Genomic DNA, 22618 nt, shown 5'->3' with positions numbered 1-22618 from the left:
ACGCATGTCTGAGCGGCCCTATAGTACACAGACGAAGCTGAGGCGGAGAAAGCATTCCAAGCAGAGGGATGGCACTAGGTCAATCCCAATAGTAATAGCAAAGACACAGGACCCATACCAAAACAAGGATGAACAAATAGTACCTTTGTACTCAGAGTCATTTGTACCCGGCTCAGGCGCTTGGCTATCTCAGAGCCTGGCAGATAGAGCTCCTAGTCCCAGCTATGCATCTGCACTTGTGCTGTATTTGTTATCTTGGACAAGCATTCTCCCTCACCGTTTCACTGGCCAAATAGAGAGGGGGGAGAAAACGAATCACTCCTAGACCTACTCCTGTTGTTCCCTCAGCTGTCAACACTTCTCACAGACTTCACCCCCGCCTAGCCACATCGATACGGAGAAGTGACTGCCGTTTGCTTTATGATTGCCTTGTTTTATTCTCTCGGTCGGGCTTTTTCTCAGCCCTCACAGCTCTAATCAGACCGCCTTGCCTGGACAACAGAGCCATTGTCTCTTTAAGTGAAAGAGGCAGTGGATCAGAGAATCCCTTTCCATTTTCCCGCTTTATTAGCCCAGTGGCACACTACTGTTTATACTAGTGGGTATTCTGTGTTTGCTGAGAACAATTACAGTATGACAAATGATCCGTCAATGCCATCTATCAGGCCAGAGCTGACAGGAATCCTATAGACAGGGCAGCCATTCGTCCCCCGCTCCCCATCTCTGGGGTCCCATGCTTTAGTATCCATGACAACGTGCAAGCCACTTGCCACGCTTGCCACTTCACAGTGAGAGATGAGCGCCCGTGAGTGGCTTTGAAAATTAGCCTTTGACACCCCATGTTCCAGTGCGCTCCCACCCTCTCAGACTATGGTCCAGCCCCTTCGGGGGGCCTCTGAACACTCCCAGCCCTTTTTCACATTCAGGCTCACACAAACACAAAGACAGACGCATAGCTAGGCACCACCATAAACATAGCTCTTCAGGTCTCACGGTGTAAATTTTATTGTGCCTCAGCTATACGATTCTCAACATTAACCTCACAGCTACATTACCTATCCAGCAATAGAAAAGAAAGAGCAGCACCAACACGGCCAACATCCATAAAAAAATGGTGAAAAATAAAACGGTGTAATAGAAAAGAAGAAGGTTGAGAGTGCCTCAATGCACATGAGCAGCCAGCACATTATCAGATATATAGAGACGGAGCCAACTGTCTGTTTGACCACTCCTTCTCCCATTTCATGAATGACTTTTTAGAAGAAAAAACTGAAAACAATCTTTGATACAACACAGAATCTTCCAGAAACTACTGTACAATGCCTCACATTTTATCTTAACCTCATATTAAGTGCACTGGAAATAAAATGTGCAACCTGTTTTTAGACAGAGTGTAACAAAAAAACATGTGCTTTTGGCTGTAATAAAGACTGGAAAATCTCAGAACCACACAACAATGAACAAAATAAGGGGTCAATATTGGACACATAGTTGAAACACTCAAATATGAATGAAATAACACCTACAGATTTGAATAATTCACAAGTAAAGCATGAAAAATGTTGCAGGCCAAGCTACAACTCATGTCTGACTCCCAGACACACCTCTTTGGGGTTGTGTTTATGCCATAAACTACACTTGGCAGCTGAAGATCATATTACTACCATGAAAGAAACAAACAAAGCTGTGCAAACGTGGTGCTCTGTCAGAAGCAACGGTTTTAAGGCTTGTGATTAATCATATTTGGAGAAACATTAAAGGGAAAGGAGGAAACTGGCTCCAGCACTAGGAGGTAAGGGTGTCAACTGATATAACCCACCACTGACATCAAGCAGAGCCAGCTAGCTCATTGATGTGGCAGCGTCTCATTTTCACCAGTTTGGAAGCAGACAGTTTTGCAGCGCCTTGCGGTTCTTAATTATCTTCCGACTTTGTCTAATTCAATCAACACAACTCAGATCTGGCTGCGAAATGGCACTCACATCCCCTCAAGCTCAGCAAGTCAAAAAACACTGAATAAGTGGAACAGTCAAACTGACAAAATGGCATAGCACATGAGAAATAACTGCTATTTTATCTCCCGGGCTGAGACCTCATCCACAGCGGAGGGGATGAGGGGAGGCTGAGAGAGCAACCAATCAGCTTTTTGTTTTAAGTTACAAGGCTGCATTCAGGGGGGACACAGGAGTCAAGTGCTTTGATGACGCTGCAGATGCTGCCTTGCTGAGCGGTGTGAGGTCACTGTTAGCAGAGACGCTGTAGGTCCCTTGCTCAGATGCTTCCTGGCGAACCTAATATCCTGCGAACATAATAGCATCTAACTACGATGTCAGATGTCAGGTTGGTACAGTATTCTCGCATCGTCCAATACAACAAAAGTGCAAGAAGCTGGGCACGTATACACACGCGCGCAGAATTTAAAGGTCATTAGGGATTAAATTGTTTGCCCATTTGCAGTCTAAAAAGTGAGTGACATAATGAGAGGGAGTGGGACGGCTGAACCCACCAACCCCCGAAATCCTTTTCCGCACCGCCACCATTCCCACCCATTCACCTCCCATCTAATTCCGAGGGCCACAGCATTATTAGATTTTGACATTATTAGCTCAAATAGCAGAGAGGCCCTGCTGTCATTATAAAGCCTTTACTTTCGCGCTGACTGCCAAATCTGTTTTGCACTAGCTACAGACTGCCAAACCCAACAATGGCAGATTAGTGAAGCCCTTCTCCTGTTGCAGCAGAGGTTAATATAAAGTGACAGGGCTAAGTCCGCTCCGATTAAGTATGCTGAGAGATATTACGGCAGTTTGTTACATCAGATCGTTATTGGATTAAACAGCATGCACAACAATGAAAGTTTAATTTTAATTTTCGGCAGGAATATAAAACAGGCTTCTGAGAGTGCTCCTGTCAGAACAAAGGCAGCATTACAATACCTGCTTGTTTTTGCTTCCCCCCTTTGCCATCATCGGAGTGGCAGACATAACAAAATACATGATGGTAAGTGAGGATGTCAACCTTTAGCTGTTTTCCCCCCTGAAGTTAATACATTATTAATCAACTGAATTCAACTGTACTTTACTAACCAGGATAATCCAAAATAGGGGGGTTCAACAGGGGTGTCAGAAAATTATAAGGGCGTTTTATTTTCCTCCTCCCTCTGACCAGCATTTATTGGTTTGGTCATCTACCGCTGTGCAGCATGCAGGGAGAGCCCAGTTGGCCGGTGCATTGTTAGCTCTGCAAGAGGTCAGTGCACCTGACCAATAAGCTGTTATTAATCCTTACAGAGTCATCCATTAGCCCGTCCAATTTTTATGACCCTCTTCTTTATTATGAGCTATCAGCTGTCCATATCTGGCAGAAATATGGACTTCCTCATCTGGGCTCTGTCTTCCCAGAAGGTGTCGGTGAGCTGGGCCAGGTAGAGTGAACCTGCCAGGGGAGCAGAAATGGAGGTGGGGGGGGGGGGGGGGGGGGGGCTGAATCTGCCAGTCTCCTGGGGTATTCCCCACTGTCCCGTTACCTCCGATAAATCTCTGTGCTTTACGATTAGGTACATAAAATGAGTCATAGATCTGGACGGTAAATAAGAGCTTGTCAGTGGGGCTGACGCCAGGCCCAGCTCCTCCTCCACCTCCCCCTCTGCCAGATAGTCCCTCTGTACCCCGGCCATCAGACTGCTGCTATTGAGCTGGGGCTAAAAAGGCTCCAATAAATAAGCCTGATATTTCCCTCAGGACGTCTACGGTGCCACCCTGCAGCATGCTTGCATACACTGAACAAACAAAAAGGTCCAGATTCAGCAACAGCACTGTCTGGACACTAACAATGTTTTATTTCTTGTTTTTCAAATCATCTCTAAAATGGCATTGCACTCCGTTTCTAATTACTTCTCTTAAATAGAAAAGCCAGGAAGTCAATGGATCAATCCATTTCAAGCATATTCAAACTGTATGCTGGACTCCAAGACACTGATGTCTTTTAATGGACCTTCAATCCATACTTGCAATTAAGCATGCAAAATCTCCCATTAAGTAACTCCACTTACAGTGTATTTACTCTGCTGCTGTTTGGGTGTTTTTCAAAGTGTGTCTTCCTCGAGGCTGAGAAAGCAGCGGTGAGATGACCTGAGGGAGGAGTGATGGTCTCCAAATGCACTAACACAATGATGGACACTTCCTCTGCAGCGCCAGCTAATCATTGTTGCCGATTCGTTTACACTGGTCCAAAATGACTCCCTGAATGACCGCCTTTGCATATTAAACAGACAAACAGACAATAGGGACACGCTGTTGGAGGACATGAGAGGAGCTAAACACCAGCAGTGTCATGATAGTCTGGGGAACACTAGACTCATAATACAGTATGTACAAATGGGATTCCACCGGCTGATTGATAGCATATTAAACAGAATTGTGCAAGTGCCTATCCACTGCACATTTTGACACGGCACCTGCAAAACTGTTTTCAACATACATCAGCACCTATTCAGCATAACTGCATATAAAGTGCATTGCATTTCTCTGTTCCAGTTAGTAGAAAAAGGAGGCTATCAGGAGAAAGAGGTCTGGAGAAGAAAAGCAGAGGGAAAGTGCATGGCTACGGGCGTGCAATCAGCTAAGAATTCAAAATCTCGCCCAGTTTAAACAGTTCTATAATCAGAGAGCAAAGAAGGAAAACAACGCCATTGGCACAGCAGCAAAGACATTCAAAACATTTTCATTAGTGAGCAAAAAATATGTACTGCTCAGTGAAGGCAGAGCTTCTTTTTGCATTAGTTTGATGTTTAAGAGGGAAGATTAGATGGAGGACATGTCTGCAGAATCCTCTCATCTGATTTAGTTTTTGTTTTTCCCAGTGATTCATCCATTGTCAGTCAGAAACTGGAGCATGAGAATGATTTCGCTACCTAATTACCCTTGACTTAGATTTGTGAAAGTGTAATTTAAAGACGTACATAAGTTACTTTTTTCCCCCTAATTTACTCCCTCAAATATATCCATTGTCATTCATGAGTTTTGATTTTATCAATTAATAACTGCCAGTGTTCAAGACTGCTTAGGGTGTGAACCGAGGCACACAAACTGGTACACATTCACTATGTTTACATGCACACAAAATTGCATTATTATTTTTAATACGATAATATCCCAAATGATATGGCTCAAATAATCAGTATATTTCATTTGGATATTACAAATCAGATCTAGATGTCTTGCCTTTGTGTATGTTCAGTTTTATACATTATACAAACCAACTAACCTACAGTTTGCACGGCTGCTAGAGGCTGACAAATAGTGGGTTTTTAAAGACTGACATAACATAATGGTTTAGAGCAGGAAAACAGTGATAGTCAATTGTGAACTCTGTCAGACAACAACTGTCAAAGTTTATAGTAATTGACTGTATTTTAAAATGTGAGTAACTACTGAAGGTCGACTTTACGAGTAACAAAATTTTATATAAATCAAATCAGTAAATCTGGAACTGAACATCAAATTTAAAATCTTAGCTGAAAATTTTGGTATTTCATTTATTTTCCTTAAACTCAGTAATTCCAGTAGCACCTAACCACTATCATAATCAAGTTCTGTCCACATTTCCAACTGAAGGAAGAAACTGGTACTTTCAAAACAAGTGTAGGCCTATATCTAGTATCTCTGTTTTAGAATACTCAGAAAATGATCTAAAAGTATCATTTGAATGGTAAAATAAATAGTTCTGATGTTACACCAATGATGTCAGTATTACTCACAGCCATGGGTCAACGCATCACTGTGAATGTATGTGACCACTAGTGGGAGTAGTGAGTCACTCTGCCAATCTGCCATAGTGACGAAAACTAAAGCTAAAGCCGAGCTGAGGATGAAAACTGGAAAGAAAAAAAAAATTGTAACAGTTTGATGCTTAAATTGAAACATTCCACTAATGAGTTTAAAACTTATGAAATTATAAAAAGTTACTATGTTTTTGTGTTTGTTGAGTTCACCATTGTTGATCAGCGATCCAGACTAAACTGTGACAGTTCTGACCTTGTTTGTTCGATTCCAAACAGATCTTTAGTGCAGTTATTGACAACACAAACCATACAGAAAATGGAGATGATTTGTGCTTTTACTGCGTCTGTTTTCGGTCTAAAAATAGAGCTGAACTGATGGAAGCCATCATGTAAACTATCTGCCCATGGAGCAGATCATAAGATTATAAGACAGTGTTATTTGAGTTTTTGTTTGAAGGAAAAAAAATTTTATGATACCATAATACAGATGCATGTAAACATTAAGCTTCACATTATGAGTGTGTGATACAGTCTGTGGAGATGTAGTGTTAATTCAATGGTAGTTTTGGTAGCCATGAGTACACTCAGGTACAGGAGTTCCCCTGCTGTTGACAGTTGATGGAGGCATTGCCAACCTTTTCAGTGTGGTTAAAGTAATGAATGAGGAAGGCTGTGATTGCAGTCAAACACGTCTGTTTTTTGCGTTAATTGGATATGCATGGCTGCATGTAAGAAGGAAAAGTACTGGAATATTCATTTTCATTACCCATGTAAACAACTTGTTGGATATTTTCTATTATTTGAAATAAGGTCAAAATCCACTGTATCATTACGTCTGTCTCATTTCATGTCAGGATGCCAACATGCAGTTATGTTAGCATGTCTTTATGTCACTGGGTCAAAATACCATCATGCCATGGGTGTCACCGTCAATGCATCATTCATTATCAAAACATCATTACATGCTGCAGTCATTATACAAATGTGTCAAAATATGTCAGTGTAGCAATAAGTTAATTTGAGAATGTTCCATCACATCGGCAGGTCAATGTTAAATCATATGATTGTCGATATGCCAACATGCCAATATACCACTATGTCAATACAGAAAAATGTCATTATTTCATCACAGCAATAAGTCATTATATGAGTGTTGATTCAGGTCAATATAATGAGGCCAAAGGCATTATGCCATGATGCAAATAGTGCTTCATATCGTGCCAGTCTATGTTATGTCAATATTTCATAATGCAACTGTGTCAATATGTAATAAAGCCAAAATATTTTATAACCAATAGGTGAGTGTGGCATAATGCAATAGTGTTATGTGACAATGGCGACACCATGGAGGCAGTGGATCTGGATGAGGATTTCTATAGAGAGGATATAACATTTATTTTTGTATTATTTCAGTGTTAAATGTAGTGAGGTGTATTTAGCTAATAGACAAACAGCTTAATTATGGTCTTTAATATCAACAGAATACAAATGTACTGTATCCAGCAGACATAATATCTGGACAAAACCAATCAGCCATTTGAGAGGACATGTATTCATTCACTGTTCTGCTTTGGCCCACCCAGCTGCCCCTTGCTCCAAACTAAAATCTGTGTTCATGTACTGTACAGGGGAGAAGCTCATCCTGAATGCACTCTATTAACTTAGTATATCAGCGTGACTGGAACCTTGCACTTATTTTATTTCATTTCGGTTTTTCCATCACCGTCTCAATGTCCTTCTGTTATATTGATCTCCTGTATGTCATCTACTCATTCTTTTATCTCTCATGGTCGTTCATTGCCCTGGAAACTGTTTGGAAAAAAACAACCATATGCAAATAAGGTCCATGTACGCCTGGTTTGTGTGTTTATGTGAATAGGTCTCCGTGTTTTTTTTATTCCCTGCAATTGTCTAAAGGCCTCATAATACAGGGCCTATGCAGCTACTTTCTGGTTAAGTTTTGCCACAGCTATGACTGTATTTCCAGTTCTGCCACACAGTGTAATTGAAATAATTACTAACATACTGGACATGTTCATACTAACATGCATACACAATAACAGAAACCTTTAGTTAAAATGGTACACTACAGTAAAAATATATGTACCCCCACTTTTTATTGCCTCAACTGACAATTACTTAAACAAGAAAAATTTTATGTTTACGTTTTTGGTGTTGTTGTCTTTTCAAATTATTGATTGAACATCGAACGTTTTGACATTGATAAATTGATAAAGCCCATCTGGTTAGAGGTTATTGATTTATCCTGCACCATTTGACCTTGTTTACTGAGACATTTTCCTTAATAAAAAGGACACTTCGACTGTTTTGTTATCTGTGTAACGTGTACATTTATAACCTGAAACATTTACACTTTCCTCAGCAAGGCTTATGCTGTTGGGGGCAGACACCAAGAGTACATCTCCAAAATCCCCCAATCTTCTGCAATATAATAAAGCAAATAAACAACACAATGTACAAAAGATACCAACTTAATTTTGGATGATCGATATGAACCAAATTTGAGTTTCATTGGCCTACTATATGTATTGATAATGTCCAAAAAAAAAAAAGAACAGATTTTTCAACACCAGTGCTTCCAATCAATAGGGTTCTTCCCCTAGGGGTCACCTATGTTAGCACTAAAGGGGAATAGTTATCACGTTCACGTGAAGCATATCCGGCCTGAATAATGTAAAAAAATTACCTCTTGAATAAAGTCAGAAAAGATATTAGATATTTGTTGGACAATCAATATGAACCACATTTGTGCTTGATTGGCCTACTAGTTCCTTAATGTCCAAAAAAACAGATATATAATGGTTTTACCCAGAACGCTGCTGCCGGATCCACCACCGCCAGTTATCCATTGTGTGAACGTGATAAGTAGTACAGATTTGGTTGGATTTCTCATCCCTTGATAACCAACATAGGGTTCTTCCACTAGGGGTCCCCTATCAATTTTAGCTTCTCTATGAGTATTATAAGTCATCCAAATGGGGGCACTTTAGTTGAAAATCACTTTTTTGGACATAAATCGAGCAATAATAGGCTGATTGAGATAAAATTTGGTTCATGTTGATCGTCTGAGAAATGTCCATTTTCTTGCTACTATCCAGAATTCATATGGTGTCATTTTCATTCACTAGGTGGAGTTTTGTGGAGAAAAAAATAGCTCTCTGACCATTATTCTGCCACCATTAGGTCGATGTAGCTCAAACTCAGTTCATATCAATTGTCTAACAATTATTTTTCTTCATGCCACTACCTTGAATTTACATGATGTCATATTTTGACAACAGGTGGTGTGTTTTTTTCCAAATTATTGGAGGAGCTTCTGTGGACAAATCCGTTTTTTTTTTTTTTTGCTTGTTTTTTTTAGACATTATTAAGGAAATAGTAGGCCAATCAAGCTCAAACTTTGCTCATACTGATCGTCCAATTTCGGGATTTTGGGGATATACCCATGCTGTTGGCCCCCCGACAGCGTAAGCCTCATTTATATTTATTTTCACTTGATCCTCCTCTTTCACTCTTTGCATTCTGCCAGGTCATTTAGGTGATTGCACAATAAATATTTGGGGGTGGGACGTTTAAGTACCAGATGTGCAAAAATGAGACCCACTCTGAAGAAGGATTATCTCTTCATAATTCTGCCTACGTATCGAGTCATAACTAGACGTTGTCAGCAGTTGTGGAGAGGTTCTGAACATTAAGTTTATGGGCTCCTCATTATTTAACATGTTAGGGTCTCCCCACAGCCCAATGAAATTTTGATGGCAGTATTACAGCTAGTTTGTTGGCTCCTTACTCCCACTCGCTGCTTATGCAGATGCAAATGGATAGGAGATGTCTCTTTGGACAGACCCACATCCACACAAAAAGACATTCAACTAATCCACCTTTCTGCTCTGATGTGAATAAATATTCGTAGCTGATCTTCCAAAGGGCATGATCAATGAGCTCTGGATTTGCTGTGTCCTTGCTGATGATGTTGTTACAAACATGCATGAAGAGGCTGGAGCCCTGCCTGGACAGACCACAGACTGCAGTGGTGCAACGGCCTGACCAAGCCGTTTCCTGCCTCTCAATCTGCATACAGTAAAAAACAAACATTCCTGTAAATAAAGACGGCTGTCCGGCAACTGTCTTCCCAGCGACAATGGTATTGACCGTAGTCAGATGCTCTGCTGATTAAAAATTGATCCATTTTGAAAAATCTAATCAACTGAATAGGATTCTTTCATACATGGGGTGGGGTTGGGTGCATTCGGACTGGGGGGGGTTGAGGTTTGAGCAGTAGCTGACATGAAGAGGCAGACCTGTTATTAACCCCTGCACCTCCACACTGCCTCTTGCACCCCGAACCCCAGTTCACATCCCCCTGCGCCCCGGGACTAGACATGGCCCAGACGCTTTGAATTATTCAGCAGTCTGGGAGAGGCTCCGGCCACTTGGCCTATTAAAGCCTGCCGGTAGAGGCTAGTGGCTCTAATGGCCAGTCCAGAGGAGCCCCCCATTCCCAGTGGATGAGAGAAGGGCTGCTAACGCTAGGCTGCAGGGGATGTGAGAGCGAATTCATCAGGGGCTGAGGTCACAGCAGGTTAATGATGCTGCACGTCTAGACGGACGCTGGACTCACACCCTGCCCAAAAGGCAGCGGGGGATGGGGCTGCGATGCAATAATATTTTTTATCTTTGAAGGAGAACCAGCCCTGCAATATTAAGTCTTCGGGCTTATTTATAAAAAGAGCAGCATTGTTGACTTTAGCTATGATCTGCAATTGACCTGAAGTCCCCCCACCCCACAAAAATAACAAGGCAATGAATATCTCCAAACCCACTGATTGGACCCTACCTCCCATTATATTCTAGTAGTCCACCTTTTATTTGATACTTAATGAAAAGGAAGTGCAATAAGTAACATTTATCACAAATGGATAAAATGTACCGACATAGCTCGACAACACTCATAATAGAGAGATTAAAAGATTGTCTACACAACCCAACTCTGATTACTCACAACCCCTTATCATCACTGCACAAACAATCCCAACAGCTGGAGAGGGCCCTCAACTCCTGCACAAAGTCACTCAGTAATCAGGGCATCTCCCCCAGAGAGAAACAGGATGGAGCTCAGGGTGGGACGCTCATTTCCGAGTAGCTAGGTTACCATGTGCTCTATCACCGTAGTGATCATGCGCATCCACCCAGGGTCTCTGAGGACATAAACATGAGGGTAGGGAGAAGTGACCCTCTGGGTGCACCACACATGACCCAGTCAACAACAAGGGACAGGAACTGATAGGAGTTTATTGACAGCAATGGCATCATCGATCGCACTTACTGATCTGATTCTGTATCGATTTTCTTAGCAACTCTTGATCAATTTTCTGTGTGGAAAAACTAAGCTCACAACCATTTTCTGAAATGAGAATGTCTGCACAGAATCTGTTTTCATTTAGACTTTCTTACGTCTAGGAAAAGCATTTGCAAAGGCCTGTCAGCAGGGCATTAATGTAATCATGAGAAAGTATGAAGATAAGAATAATTATGAGAAGAATAAGTATGACTGCGCATTAGCAAAAATCTGTAGATAATACACATCATAATACAGGCATTATGATTAAAAAAAATCCTGCAATTTATAAAGAACACACCATCATATGTAAAAAGAATTAGTTAAGTGAATGATGACTGATTACAACACTGCTATCCTCATCAACCACAAATCATTACATATAAAATATTAATTACAAGTCAATACAGCGTTCTGAGAATTGATACAGAAATAATAATATTCCAATAATTAAGTGTGTGTATGTGTATTTTCTTGCCACTAATATTTCCCCTCAGTAACGTGTGGTTCAATTTGCAAGCATAGAGTGTAAAATACATAGTATTTACAGAAATTCAGTCCATGCTATTTAAGAAGAGGTTTCAGCAAATATTTCGAAGTCACTAATTTGCAACTGCAAAATCTGAATAGACGATTCAGAGGTAGCATACAACTGGGAACCGGTTCTTTGCTGGAACTGCTTTTCAATTCCCCTCCATAATCATCAACTGCACAGAATCTGGTGTCAATGGCATCTACCTGGAGGCTCCCTGAGAGAGAAAGCTCAGACAAAAAGTAATCACTGTTGCACCAGAACACTCAGTCATCATTCACTGTGAGGACAAACACATTACACGTCCAGGCAGTAAGGAAGAGGAAGGTATTCTTATAATCATCCACTGGAGATTTATGCACTTCAAGGTTGAGTTTTTTGAGCGAGTGGGCTCGATAAGTCTGATGAAGCGGAATGACTTTAGCCTTCAATAGGTACTATCTGTACTGGACTGAACAGCCTCGACACACGCTGTTCGCTTATCCAGGCTCTGATGCCAAGCACATTTACTGTTGAGGTCAACATCGCTGCTCTGATTGAACCAAACCAAGGGCATCCCATGGAAGGCTGAGGGGACACAGACACATCCCGCACCCATTTACACAAATGTAATTTCCTCAGCTCCCCTCAGTCAAGGTGACCAAGCACATAATTCAGAGATCCTCATGAGGCGGTTCTGACAGCAGCAGGGTGATTCTCCAACGTTTAAGACAAGTCACCAAAAACAGGCAGGAAGTAGACCTCCTTCAAACAGACAGGACATCTATTGAGACAACTGAGTGCAAATGTGGAAAAAAATGTGGCCATGCAGAGAGCCACATGCATAACTAATTATTTTTCTTGGCTGCCTCTAAAAATCATAAGCTTACTTATCATAAAGAAACACTGTATCACTGTCTAAATATTGGAACTGCATTAATAGTCAATTGCAGTCATTTCCATATAGCGTCATGCTGAGAGGAAATGCTCCAAAAAATAAACATTTCAGTGTGGTCTGCACACTCCATGCTGTCCACTTCATATGCACGTACCCTAGTTTATCATAAAAGTTGACCCCCAAAAAGAACCAAATTTCGGCTTCCTAAGGCAAACTCTTCCTCCTGCCGCATACAGCAGAAGCCTAGAGCAATGTTTAGCTAAACCTGCTGGCCTACGTAGGCAGGGAGAGTCCCCAGAGGGCTGAACAATCAGACAATTTCAAGATCATGAAGCATTAAACCAATCCCGGCAGGGTACACTAATTAAACAGCCGAGCCCGGCACAGCCAACCAATCCCCACAGAGCAATTAAATCCATCCCCTCTAAAACACTGTGGAACCTGTCTGGGGAAAACTGCCGAGGAGTGAGAGAAAGAGAGAAAGAGGGGGGGGTAGATGGAGAAGCAAGGGGAAGAAAATATAAAATTCATCTGGAAAAAAGGAAAAAAAAAAAAACTATAGGGGGAATGCAGCAGGAGGCTAACAAGGGAAATTGAAAAAAAGAGAGACTCAAATCAGTGCTTTGTTCTTTGCATTAAGATTCTGAATGTCTAAACAAACCTTTTCTCTCCACTCGGATGGGGGGTGTCTGTGGCCACATTTAAATGTGAAGATTGTGACCCTGTTGCGATCAAAAGTTGCATATTTAATTAAGATTACAAGGTCTGGAAAGCACTCGTGAGACTGTGAGGAAAGGCAGAATAGCCTCAAGGCCTATATTACACACCGGCAGAGCTGCTAACACAGTTGCGAACCCTAATCAATACCCCAATGCCCTCCACTACGAAAGTAAATGAACAGGTGACAATGGAGGCATGACATCACTGGGCTTTTCAGGCAACAACAAAAGCAGATAAGCTGAAAGGCAGGAAGGAGGCGGTGAAAAGATGCGGGCTGATGTTGGGGGGATACTGTACATCCAGGTATTAGACATTTGTTAGCATGTATAAATGCTGATATTAAATATTTCTACAATTCTCCTGTTGTGTTATTTCCCTGCAGATACTCCGACAAAGTGTATTTTGGTGGTGTTGAAGAGCAGCCGAGAATGCCGAGGGGGTATGATTCGAGCTGCGAGTCGGAGGTGTGGACAGGGAGATAGACTTGCTCACCCCCACACCCCCCACATACACACACACACCCCCACCCTACCTCAACCGCTCCTACCTCCCTGACTGAGGCGGTGTATAAATCACAGAGCACGGCTTCATGTCTCCACTTCCTGTTCCTCTCCATTAAAAATGATAAACTGTACCTCTTGAAGCCACTCGCTCGCTTTAGGGTCCCAGTCTGCACCTTCCTGGTGAAGAAGTGAATGCGCACGGCTCAGATTTATTCCATTCCCTCCCATTGTTGGGGATGAATAAGAGAGTAATTAACTGTGTGGGGGTAGCAGCTGCACAAAGACAAGACTGGCTAACACAACAAGCCTGATCCATCTGCTTTTGTTATAACACACCTTTAGTATTATTTTGATAAATAAGAGCACATCTGCTTAGTAATAACAAATGCCGTTTTAATACTCTAAAGACCACCAAGAGGCCATCCTTTCCAGGTCTTCCCTCTTTCCACTTAAATGAGGACAAATGGGCCTTTACAAATGGGTGGCGTGCACAAGACTAGTACTCCTCCAGCCTGGTAAACACACTCTGAGCAGTGGCACATAATGAGAGCGCCTGAGATCCCAACAGACAACCTAGAGAAGGTTAGTGAAGCATTGATCTCATGAGTGTGCCGAGCCCAGGAGCACCCTTCACAACATGCTAACCCCCGCTACATGACAACAAACGTCAGAACACACACTGTGCAAAAAGCCTGGCACTTGCACAATTGGCAAAAAAATAAAAAATACCAGAACACAAAAGGTCTGTTTTTTTTTTTAAAGTAGTGAAGGACGAATGGACAAAAGAGGAATGAAATACACCAAGTGAAACTCTGCCAAATACAGCTGAGCCACGCTAGGTAGAGACAGAGACAGAGTGAGAGCGAGGGCACGGGGATTCAATGTAAAACCCAGTAAAATGAACAAGAAAAGACTGGTGCTCAATACGTCTGCAGTGGCGTCAGGCAGTCAAAACAAATAAAGCCAAGGCCGCGGTGGAGAAACGCAGCTCAATATGGACTTGCTGGGCAGGGGACTGGCTGTCAGCAGGGAGAGAGGACACAGCTTTATATCCATGCCGATGAGCCATTACCTCTCCCCTCCTGATGCTTCCGCCTGCCTCACTGTGAGGGAAGAAGAGGCTGCCCCACCGCTATGGAGCCGTCCTCCAGCAGACTAATGTGTCCCTGAAGTTTTGTTAAAGCTGGTTATTTACTCCTGCAAAGCAATTGCACCAGCCTAGGGGCAGCAGAACGGAGAATGCACTGCTATGAAAAATCTGGCGTCTCTTGCTATGAAGCACTGTCAACTACCAAGGGGGCGTTGCTGCTGAAACATTTGGGGGCTCTTGCTTTTTTAGGAACAACGAACGCTACGCATGAAAAGAAAAGCGAGGCATTCGAATAAAACAAACTGTGGAGAAGACGATCAAAATATGCCCGAGGATAATGACCCCAATGGCCCAAAGTATTAATGATCGATATTCAGAGTCCAATTTTTAGCCGGTTGTTTAAAAGGGTCAGTTCATGTAAATTATGGAAAGGCAGTTATGGTATTATCACTTACCTTTCATGTTCTTGATCCATTCAGATGCTTTTGGATGCATTTACCCATGTTTCTTGATGCCAGGTTAATTCCTTAGCGGAGAACTATCATATCTATCATGATTAGACTGACAGAAAGTTCAAGTAAGAAACATATAATAAGATGAAGTATTACAGCCAGCAAAAAGTGAGAAAAATCCAATTTTATCTAAGCAGAACTCAGTGCTGCCACTAATAGACTAGGCACAGCAACACAACTTATAAAAAATGTATTCTGACAACATTTATGTGTAGCAATACATGTATTCCATCACTACAATGCCATAGTGGATCAGTGCAAACAGGCATATGAACAATACACAGCAGCCTCAGTGTGAAAAAGCAGTGAATGTAACACAAACCACATTTAACAAGACAGAAACCTTACACTGTAAACAGGTTAGCAACATGTCATGCTAAGTTCAGCTCTAGGTTATTCACGTCTGTATGAGTCAGTGACACTATGGAAAGTGCAAATGTTGCTCAGGAGGCGTCATATGTGCAGAAAATTTCAGTTCTTTCAGTTCAGTTGATTGTGACCTATGCCTTTTTTGTATGTTCAGTCTTAGTATTTTACTACCTATAGTCTGAGTAAACCTCATGAGGGTGGATATAAACCACTAATGCTGCTTTTACACCAACAGTGTCAGCTCAACATGCTTGAACTTCACTCAATTTGGTTTAGTTTTGGTTTTACATTTCTACTGTAGGTATAGTACAACCTCAGTGCAACTGGTCCTCGTAGCGATATGGTGTTAAACCACAGTGACGTTCTGCACAACTGCAGTGATGAGAAACGCAACAAAGGAGGAGTGAAAAACTTGAAAGTTTCAGTTATATTTCCCAAAATAGAACATTACATTAACATTTTTAGTGGTTTAGGCTTCAAATATTTGGTCAATTTATCTGATTTACTTGAAAAATTTGCCTTGACATTTCCTGCTGTGTCCTGTGTCATGACATGATGATATTTCTGATGCAGCAACGCTTCTGTATCTGCATGATTTTATATCATGCTTAGTGACTTTGACTCACTTGGAACCTCAGTGATACTAGAAATTGATATCTGATAGTGCCTGGTGGCCCCTGCTCTTATTTAATGGAAACGTCAAAAAAGATGTGCCGAGTCGAGCTGACACCATCAGCGGAAAAGCAGAATAAGTGGAACAAGACATAACTTATCTGCTAAAACTAAATCAAGAGAAGCCTAGCATAAAGCATTTTGTTTTTCTGGTGCCCCCTCCATTGTATATAATTTGTAATAAACAGTGGTACACATGGCACCTACTAATGTTGGATTTGTTCCATCTTCTTGATGGCTAAGAACACTATTCTGAGATGTCCAAATGAAATGAAGGGTTAATATTTTTTTCTTCATGATTAAAATATTAAGAGATGGCATTGATTAGTGAATATGTAGTTTGTAGTTAATAGGGTTACATTTTAGAGAATCGATTCAACTCTGAGGTGACTTTTTTGTAGCGTAACATTATGTTGTAGATATCTGCCAATTAAATGTTTTTACGTTTTAGACTGCAGAGTGATCAAAACAGAAAGGTAAGACATAAATTGAAGTATTTAATGACGTTTTGTAGAGAAAATGCTTCATCAGAAAAAATATGCAGATTCTTTGATAATGAAAATAATGGTTACTTGCAGCTCTAATCATTTTACGACCCACTTAGTGAAGTAAGGGTCAGAGTTCTATGTGATGTCTATGTTGGATGTGTGGGACCGACACACAAGCATTCATTCACCTTTGTGCTGAAGAAATCTCAGACATATTTCAACACGAAGACCAAATGAAATTATCTACAGGGATACATACCTCAAGGAGAGGAAAAAGCAATGTCTTTTTATAATTTGTCTGAACCAACCCTTAAAAATGACAGCTTTCAGGACAGTTCAAGTCTACAACTGCTGATACAGACTGTAACATCATCAGACACAGGCTTATCAAACAGGCGCACAGAGAGCAGCCTGCAAACAGGAGCACAAGCACGGCAAAATGATTGGATAGGTATGGAAATCTACTTGAAGGAAGGTCAAAGTGATTAAGCTGACATTAATGACAGGCCTAGTCTTCCTGTGAGAATGCTCACCGTAGCTGTCTCTAAACCCATTTGTCATTCTGCTTCCAACGCTGAAGCATCTGCTTTGAAGTCTCTACCACTAATGCTACACAGAGAGGTTAAACAGCTTAATGCTCAAGTCTGTTTCACTCCTCTCGCTCTCTTAACGTTCCCTGCGTTTTATGTACTGGGGTTATGGCTCCTGGATTTCACATCTCAATTTGCCCCAGATCGTCCTGTAAAAGCTCTCCTCTTTCTTATTTTCTTTGTTGTCACTGTCAAAGGAAGAGAGGGGCAACCCGAAGGATATGGGAGCGTGACAGACATGCCCCACCCATCGATTCAGAGAAGTGGTAGTAATGAAAGCATGTTAGGAAATGTTTATGGAAGACAACTCAAACTGGTTCTGGTTATGACAATGTGGCGCCATGCTTCATCTTTTGAGACTAGACAACAAAAGACAAGCCTCAGAAAAATAAAATAATGAGCGCATGCACCGCGTCAGCAAGCAGAGGTCAACTTTAAAGCATTTTATGTCTATCACAACACATGAATGAAACGATGCAGTCATTACGATAAATAATACAAGATCTGAGACTTACTTATTCCCACTACAATGAGATTATACTGATGCATGTGACATTAACAATATCAGCAAACAAATATATGAAAGCATGAATGAAAGGGAGACAGAGACCAATTTTCACAGCCAATTTGAGATTGCAAGGTTGGTGTGTGCCTGTATATGTGTGTGTGCGAGTTTGTGTGTGTGTGTGGGGAAGCTACTGGCAAACAGCACACAGAGCAGGCTGGCAGCGGAGGCAGCCAGGCTCACAGGCTGCAAAGCAATTTCACTGTTTGGCAATACTGTTGTCTCTGTGTGTGGATTAGAGCTGACACCAGAGCAACTGAGTCATGCTAAATGTAGTACAATCACAAGCTTTTGTTCCTGATCTAAAACCCTACTGCCTCTTAGATTCATGGAAGAGAATGTGGAAACAAGGCTGAGAAATGGTAACAAATAAGCGGAGCATTATTTCGCCGTATGAGTACAGCATTGCGACATCACTAAAAACAACAGAGGGATTAAAGTAACCAGTAGTAAAGGCACAGAGCCCAACTTCTGTAAAGTATAATCTAAAACAAGTCTTATTGGTCCGCTTTGATGCTATCCTTGTAAATCCCTTCTCAGAGTGCTAAAGGGCAATTAAAGGTAAAAGAAAAAAAGTGTGATAAATTAATGCTACAAAGGAAATTTCAGCTGACATGATTAAAACAAAGTGCATTTCCACCTGCTCTGACCACACCTTCTTATCACCTGGCTCTGAAAAGCCTTTCTACAGGACCGACGCACTCTCTCCAGGTACCGTATTGGCCCAGAGTTGTTTCTGGGCCTGGCAGGACCTGGCAGGACAGACCCTGACCCGTCCTTTTCATGCTCGCCCACGGAAATGCCATCTGGCTGGTGTGAATGATTACCACAGCAACGGCCGGGTGACCTGCAGCCAGCAGGAACCAAGGTCACTCCACCTCAGCGCTTCGCACTTTCCCTGCCCTCTTTTCATCAGCCTGCAGGTGAATTATTCATCCTGTACAACTCGGAGGCACAAATCTACAGCACAAACACTAAAAACTGCACACGCAGTTTACTCCGATAATAACTTGTAATGAGAAAGCAAACGTTCTAGTGCATAGTACTTAAATAAACAGCTCATAGATGTCCTCGGAAATACTGCTCTACAGGCTAGACTGTGAACAGCTGTAATGATTATACACTGCCAGAAACTGGATTCAACCATGACTGAATGAGAAATAAGTGAATTAATTGATTTCTGACACATGTAGCAGAGGTTGTCACATTTAAGCTATGGGCATGTGTGCTTGTACGAATATTTACCAGAGCTGCCACCAAAAAGATAATGTGATTAAATCCATGCTGCCTTCATAAAATCTTACAGGTTTTAATGTTAAGGAGCATAATTTCAGTGTGAGAGCCTGACTTTCTTCAATCAAAGCCAATAGTCTTATATATGTATGTGCCTGATGTGTGGTAACACATTAGCGTCACATGTCAGATAATCATTACCAACAGCCAGGCATTCACTTTATGATTAAAAATAATGGGATGAAGAGCATCAAGAAGTGCTCTCCTCTTAACAAGACAGACATCAGTGATAGTGACACTGTTTATCGCTGCTTGATTTCAATCCAAAAAGCATCTACGCCAAGTATTTGACTTTACGTAGACTAATAAATGTGAATTTGTACAAAGAATCCTTAATACATGTAAAGTGGATGCCTACCTAGTCCTTCAGTAAACACCAAAATTAATTGTGTTCATATTGGTGGAGATTATTTTACAATTCTTAGAAGCTGCCAATAATCCTCCTGCTGTACATTTAGTGTCTTCACAGTAAGTGGCCTCAAAGTAATTCATTTTACATGAGGATAAGGTCATTCAAGGGAACACGAGTGTGAATTAACACTTATACAGGAGGTTCTTCTATAGTAAGACTTGTATGCTATATGATGATCAGTGACTGGAAGCTACCCATTTTTATTATATACCACTACATCACTGCTCATGACACAAGATAATGGCTTGGGCATCCTTAAGGGGCAGTTCAGATTTAGCTCTTTGGCAACTCAAGTCACACATAATGAAAAAAAACCCTGAATGTATATCAGAATCCTAAATGCTCCCGTGGAGATGGAGCCGTAACAACAATAGCTCCCTCGTCCTCTCTGTGTGTGTGGATCCCAGGCTGGATGTGGATATGGATGTGGATGTGGAGGAGAGGTCCAGCTGGATGAGGGCTGGAATAACGCAAGAGACAAGCGAGAGCCACCAGATCTGATTTCTGCTCCTCGGGTAGGCTTTTCCAATCCGAGGGACCCGGACTGCCATGCTCCTGTCATTTCTCATGTTACAGAACATCAGTCAAACGTGCAGAGACGGTGCCCTTGCGCCGGCCGAGGCTGATTTACAAACATTAGCGGGGAATACAATTACACAGCCCCCCCGGCCGAGCAGCCCTATGCGGCTTCAGGAGAGGAGCCGAGGAGGGGGAAGAAGGAAGGACGGAGGGAAGGGGAAGAGAAGGGAAGGGGTAGTGGACACTGAACACACCGTTTAGCTTTTCAACCTCAACCGCTACGTTTTGCTTCCAGGAATACATGTTGTGGTTAATAAATGCAACTTTTACCACAGCGGGTACAAGCTACGGACCTGACATGCCATTAAATAACCACATATATAGATACATGTTACGGCTCGGATACAAACAAACTGCTCACCTGCCACATTATCCACAATTAGAGACATTTTGTGCCCACGACATCACCGGCGTAAGACAAAAAAAACCTGCTTATATAGTACACTATCACTTATAACGCACAGTCTACCTATGATTAAAAATATATATATATATATGTTAGCTAATGTGCACAAAATAAACTTTCCGGCTAGCTAATGAAACTTCCCCGCATGCAAAGCGTCCAAAAATCCCCCAAGAAACAGTGAAATTATCACAAGAATTGCATTTTAGCCTACTGAAAGATGCAGCAGCAACGCAACGGCCGTCGACACAAACCGCATAAAACATTAAGCTGGTTGAAAAAAGTTACAGTCTACGTCCAAAAGAACAGAGACACAGAAGCGCATTAAAAGTTTCCGTACATGTAAGTAGTACGGAAGAGTCTCGCGGATGATAAACAGTAAAAAAAAAAAATATACAGAAAAGCTAGCGCGTGTAAACATCAGTGCTGTCCGCGGTGCTGATCCCAGATCGGTGTGGCTAACACAGAGGCTGTGCTGCTCCACGGTCGCTCCACCGCTGATCAATGATTGAACTGAACAAAGGCAGAAGAGGGATCAATTTCTAATAACTATCAATGCAAACACCGCTAGCTTTCGCCTTACATTCACCCAAAACGAGACAACACACACCGGAGTACAGTAACAAGACATACCGCTGGAAAAATAAACCGAGAAAGGTGAGAATAGCACTAACCTGAAGCCGCCGTAGATCAAATTTCTTCCAATATTGAAACATCGATCCTACATCGGCGGCCATCTTGGGGGATATTGAGGAGATTTTTTTCAGCGGCTGCAATAAATATGTGGGCTGGATTCCCCCTCGTTAAACAACGTTTACAATCACCGGTCCTACTTTAGGGAAAGAAAAAAAAAAAGTAACGAGGAGACTTAACACCACAGTCCGATGATATGTTTGACAAGTCTGCCGGCATGTTTTGAGGAAGTAAAAAGCTGAAAAAGTGGACTATATTTTTTGGCAAAGTGCCCGGTTTCGCAGAAAAGTAAAGAGCAACTGTATCCGAGCCTCCATCCACGACATTAACTGGACAATTGCACTTGATTTTGCTTTGGCAAAGTTATCAATACTGACGTAAAGCCCTGGGTTGATCAATACCGTCTGAAAAAAAAGGGGGAAGGAGATGATGTGTAGATTAGTAGAGTTGAGGGAATTTAGCCAAGCCTACTTTTGTAAGAGGAATGGATTTAAATATATTATATTAGGGCTGCTTTTAGTCCTCATTTACTTTCCATTATGCAAATCCTGCAAATATATCATCATATCAAGTCTATGTCCAGAATCTAAAGCATATTTAACAGCAATTTAATTGAATTCATTATAATGCATTGCGTGATAAATTAAAACATCACATATATTTTATTTACCTTACTTTCAAATCATATTTCTACACTCATATCTAGCATTGCATGTATAATTTTATGCCATCTTAAGTGTTTTTTTTCCCGTTAAATGTAGATTTTTTTTCACATTTGCATTCAGCATTACATTCATGCATTAGATATACTGCAATGACATGCCTTATGGGTGAAAAATAACAAATTAAATCACTGTGATGTTGTCTAAGCAGCCAGATATTTTACTTTGTCTTATTTAATCAGGCATGAGGACAGTCTTTGTCTACTTAAAATAACTCATTCCTCTGGTCAGGGAACACACACTGCTGCCAGGTGCTCCCCCTGCTGACACCATGGAGTTACAGGCAAGGTTATGTGCACATAAGCATTGTATAATTTCCTCCATTAATTATACTATGATGACAGAGTGAAGGTATCCATCAAAAAGCAATGGTTTAATCCACTTTCCACCTCCTGATCACCACGCAGCAGGCTCACGGTGAACGCAGGCTTCTAGCTGTTTGAGCTGATATCCCATA

At 41.6% G+C, this 22618-nt stretch overlaps 1 protein-coding gene across 2 annotated transcripts in view; it reads right to left on the bottom strand.

Annotated features, from left to right (window-relative positions):
* cux2b (cut-like homeobox 2b) overlaps positions 1-21787 on the bottom strand; it is a 124379-nt gene extending 102592 nt beyond the window's left edge. Inside the window, exon 1 of one of the 2 annotated variants that reach the window (XM_030144059.1) lies at positions 21421-21787. In XM_030144059.1, coding sequence (XP_029999919.1) covers positions 21421-21483 — 63 coding nt within the window. In that variant the 5' untranslated portion in view covers positions 21484-21787. Of the gene's footprint in view, positions 1-20704; positions 21275-21420 lie in introns of those variants that run through there. The other variant, XM_030144060.1, reaches the window with a different exon arrangement.
* Positions 21788-22618: the final 831 nt, after the last annotated feature.

Source organism: Sphaeramia orbicularis, chromosome 9 (genome assembly GCF_902148855.1).
Source record: "Sphaeramia orbicularis chromosome 9, fSphaOr1.1, whole genome shotgun sequence".
In the NCBI taxonomy this organism is placed as follows: domain Eukaryota; kingdom Metazoa; phylum Chordata; class Actinopteri; order Kurtiformes; family Apogonidae; genus Sphaeramia; species Sphaeramia orbicularis.
This window is presented reverse-complemented; position numbering and strand designations above follow the sequence as displayed.